General features: G+C 54.4%; 1 protein-coding gene across 2 annotated transcripts in view; it reads left to right on the forward strand.

Annotated features, from left to right (window-relative positions):
- The window catches only part of ANGPTL4 (angiopoietin-like 4), a 10,405-nt gene extending 6,762 nt beyond the window's left edge, over positions 1-3,643 (forward strand). For both annotated transcript variants that reach the window (XM_011966259.1, XM_011966260.1), the window contains 3 exons: positions 383-478; positions 568-849; positions 2,973-3,643. In XM_011966259.1, coding sequence (XP_011821649.1) covers positions 383-478; positions 568-849; positions 2,973-3,154 — 560 coding nt within the window. In that variant the 3' untranslated portion in view covers positions 3,155-3,643. The remainder of the gene's footprint in view (positions 1-382; positions 479-567; positions 850-2,972) is intronic.
- The last annotated feature ends 362 nt before the right edge of the window (positions 3,644-4,005 follow it).

Genomic DNA, 4,005 nt, shown 5'->3' on the forward strand with positions numbered 1-4,005 from the left:
TTAAAAAAAAAAAAAAAAAAAAAGCAGCTTTTTTTCCCATTGAGAAGAAATCCTTTCCATTACAAGAGATTACAACACGGGGTTTTGTGGTTGAGAACTGCAGGGGAAGACCCAGTTCAGCTGGCCCAGAGAGGCTTTGCAGATTTCCACTGCCCACTCCTTCCCACACTCAGTCCCTGCTGGGTTCTTGGGACAAAGATCTTCCCAAGGCCAGCCCATAATATTCCTTCCTCTGACCCACCCTCCTCGAGTCCTCCAGGGATGAGTGAGGGAGCTGCTGGCTTCCTGGGTTTGGAGGGGGTTTGGTGCTTGGGAGCCAGATGACGGAGCGGGGTCCTCTGTGAGGAGGGACTTCCTGGTGACCTTGTACCTTTCTGGGCAGATGGAGGCTGGACAGTAATTCAGAGGCGCCACGATGGCTCTGTGGACTTCAACCGGCCCTGGGAAGCCTACAAGGCGGGGTTTGGGGATCCCCAAGGTGGGTGTTTCTAGCGGGTACAGAGGCAGGGGAGGAAGAGGGACCCTCAGAAGTGGCCTTGCCTCACTGAGTGGCCTCTCCCACTCCAGGTGAGTTCTGGCTGGGCCTGGAGAAGGTGCATAGCATCACAGGGGACCGCAACAGCCGCCTGGCCGTGCAGCTGCAGGACTGGGATGGCAACGCCGAGTCGCTGCAGTTCTCTGTGCACCTGGGTGGCGAGGACACGGCCTACAGCCTGCAGCTCACCGAGCCCGTGGCCAGCCAGTTGGGTGCCACCACCGTCCCACCTAGCGGCCTCTCCGTACCCTTCTCCACTTGGGACCAGGATCACGACCTCCGTAGGGACAAGAACTGCGCCAAGAGCCTCTCTGGTGAGCAGGCTCTGCCATGCCACATCCAGCCAGCAGCTTCCCTCCTTATCTTTCTGCTGCTCTGTCCTGCCTTCAACCCCAAATTGCATCTGTTTCCTGCCCCCACCTCTTCCTTACATGCCGTGTGTGTGATTAGGCCACTAACTTAGCCTATCTGGCCTCAGTTTTCCCATCCTGAAAAGAGTCTTGACCACTTTTACTTTTATTTATTTATTTATTTATTTATTGAGATGGAGTCTCACTGTGTCACCCAGGCTGGAGTGCAGTGGCATGATCTTGGCTCACTGCAAGCTCCGCCTCCCGGGTTCACTCCATTCTCCTGCCTCAGCCTCCCGAGTAGCTGGGACTACAGGCGCCCGCCACCAGGCCCATCTAATTTTTTTGTATTTTTAGTAGAGACGGGGTTTCACCGTGTTAGCCAAGATTGTCTCGATCTCCTGACCTCGTGATCCACCCGCATCGGCCTCCCAAAGTGCTGGGATTACAGACGTGAGCCACCGTGCCCGGCCTACTCATTTTTTTTTTTTTTTTTTTTTTTTTTGAGACGGAGTGTCGCTCTGTTGCCCAGGCTGGAGTGCAGTGGCCGGATCTCAGCTCACTGCAAGCTCCGCCTCCCAGGTTTACGCCATTCTCCTGCCTCAGCCTCCCGAGTAGCTGGGACTTCAGGCGCCCGCCACCTCGCCTGGCTAGTTTTTTGTATTTTTAGTAGAGACGGGGTTTCACCGTGTTCGCCAGGATGGTCTCGATCTTCTGACCTCGTGATCCGCCTGCCTCGGCCTCCCAAAGTGCTGGGATTACAGGCTTGAGCCACCGCGCCCGGCCTCATTTATTTTTTGAGACGGAGTCCCACTCTGTCACCCAGGCTGGAGTGCAAGTGATGTGATCTCGGCTCACTGCAGCCTCTGCCTCCTGGGTTCAAGTGATTCTCTTGCCTCAGCCTCCTGAGTAGCTGGGATTACAGGCACCTGCCACCAGGCAATTGTTTTGTATTTTTAGTAGAGAAGGGGTTTCACCATGTTGGCCAGAGTGGTCCTGAACTCCTGACGTCAAGTGATCTGCCTGCCTTGGCCTCCCAATGTGTTGGGATTACGGGCATGAGCCACCTTGCCCGGCCACAAGCATCTTTATAATGGTGCCCACTGCACAGGAATCTTTTTTTTTTTTTTTTTTTTTTTTAAACAGGGTCTCACTCTGTCACCCAGGATGGAGTGCAGTGGTGTGATCATAGCTCACTGCAGCCTCAACCACTGGGCTCGAGTAAAGGCTGAGGCTGGGTGTGGTGGCTTCACGCCTGTAATCCCAGGGATTTGGGAGACCAAAGAGGGGGAGGATCGCTTGAGCCCAGGGGTTTGACAGCAGCCTGGGTAATAGAGGGAGACCCTGTCTCTACAAAAAAAATACAAAAGTTGTCTGGGTGTGGTGGCTCACGCCTGTAATCCCAGCACTTTGGGAAGCCAAGGCAGGCGGATCACGAGGTCAGGAGTTCAAGACCAGCCAGGCCAACACAGTGAACCCCTCTACTAAAAATACAAAAATTAGCCGGGCATGGTGGCACGTGCCTGTAGTCTCAGCTACTTGGGAGGCTGAGGCAGGAGAATCGCTTTAACCTGGGACGTGGAGGTTGCAGTGAGCCGAGATCACGCCACTGCACTCCAGCCTAGGCAACAGAGTGAGACTTCGTCTCAAAAAAAAAAAAAGAAAAAAAAAATTAGTCAGGCACAGTGGCTCACACTTGTAATCCCAGCACTTTGGGAGGCTGAAGCGAGTGAATCACTCGAGCTCAGGAGACCAGCTTGAGCAACGAGGCGAAATCCCATCTCAACTAAAAATACAAAAATCTAGCTGGGCATGAGGGTGCAGCCTGTGGTCCCATCTACTTGGGAGGCTGAGTTGGGAGGATCTCTTGAGCCTAGGAGGTCAAGGCTGCAGTGAGCTGAGACTGTACCACTGCACTCAAGCCTAGTGACAGAGTGAGACCCAATCTCAAAAAAAAAAAAAAAGTCAAGTCCCAAGCCCAATCATGGTCCCCATCCTGCCTCATCCTCAACCCTATCCCCATCTCCTTTCAGCCCCATTGGTGGCTCAAAGACCTGACCATGTTTCCTCTCCCCTGACCCTGGCAGGAGGCTGGTGGTTTGGCACCTGCAGCCATTCCAACCTCAATGGCCAGTACTTCCGCTCCATCCCACGGCAGCGGCAGGAGCTTAAGAAAGGAATCTTCTGGAAGACCTGGCGGGGCCGCTACTACCCGCTGCAGGCCACCACCATGTTGATCCAGCCCACGGCGGCAGAGGCAGCCTCCTAGCCTCCTGATTGGGCCTGGTCCCAGGCCCACGAAGAACGGTGACTCTTGGCTCTGCCCGAGTATGTGGCCAGTCCCTGCCCGGGCAGGGGCTCCGAGGAGGGGCCATCTGGAAGCTTGTGGACGGAGAAGAAGACCATGGCTGGAGAAGCCCCCTTTCTGAGTGCAGGGGGGCTACATGCATTGCCTCCTGAGATCGAGGCTACAGGATATGCTCAGACTCTGGAGGCGTGGACCAAGGGGCATGGAGCTTCACTCCTTGCTGGCCGGGGAGCTGGGGACTCAGAGGGACTACTTGAGGCCGGCCAGGCTGGCCTCAGTGGCGGACTCAGTCACATTGACTGACTGGGGGACCAGGGCTCACGTGGGTCAAAAACGCCCTCCTGGTGCGGGTGCTGTTGTGTGTAGGTCCCCTGGGGACACAAGTGGGCACCAGTCGTGTCTGGGCGGAGCTCACAGAGTTCTTGGAATAAAAGCAACCTCAGAACACTTCGTTCTTTGTTTTCAGTTTGTTTTCTTTTTTTTCTTTCCAATTTTTTTTTTTTTTTTTTTAGTTCACACGTCTAGTAACTTACCCTCAGTTTGTTTTAAAAAGTGAACAAAGTCCATGTAAACATGTTCCCAGGGCCAGGCACAGTGTCTTGTGCCTGTAATCCCAGCCCTTTGTGAGGCCGAGGTGGGCAGATTGCTTGAGGTCAGGAGTTCGAGACCAGCCTGGCCAACATGGTGAAACCCCGTCTCTACAAAAAATACAAAAATTACCCGGGTGTGATGGCGCACGTCTGTACACGTCTGTAGTCCCAGCTACTCCGGAGGCTGATGCAGAAGAATCACTTGAGCCAAGGAGGCCAAGG

The sequence above is a fragment of the Mandrillus leucophaeus genome, unplaced genomic scaffold (assembly GCF_000951045.1).
Source record: "Mandrillus leucophaeus isolate KB7577 unplaced genomic scaffold, Mleu.le_1.0 Scaffold751, whole genome shotgun sequence".
NCBI lineage: Eukaryota > Metazoa > Chordata > Mammalia > Primates > Cercopithecidae > Mandrillus > Mandrillus leucophaeus.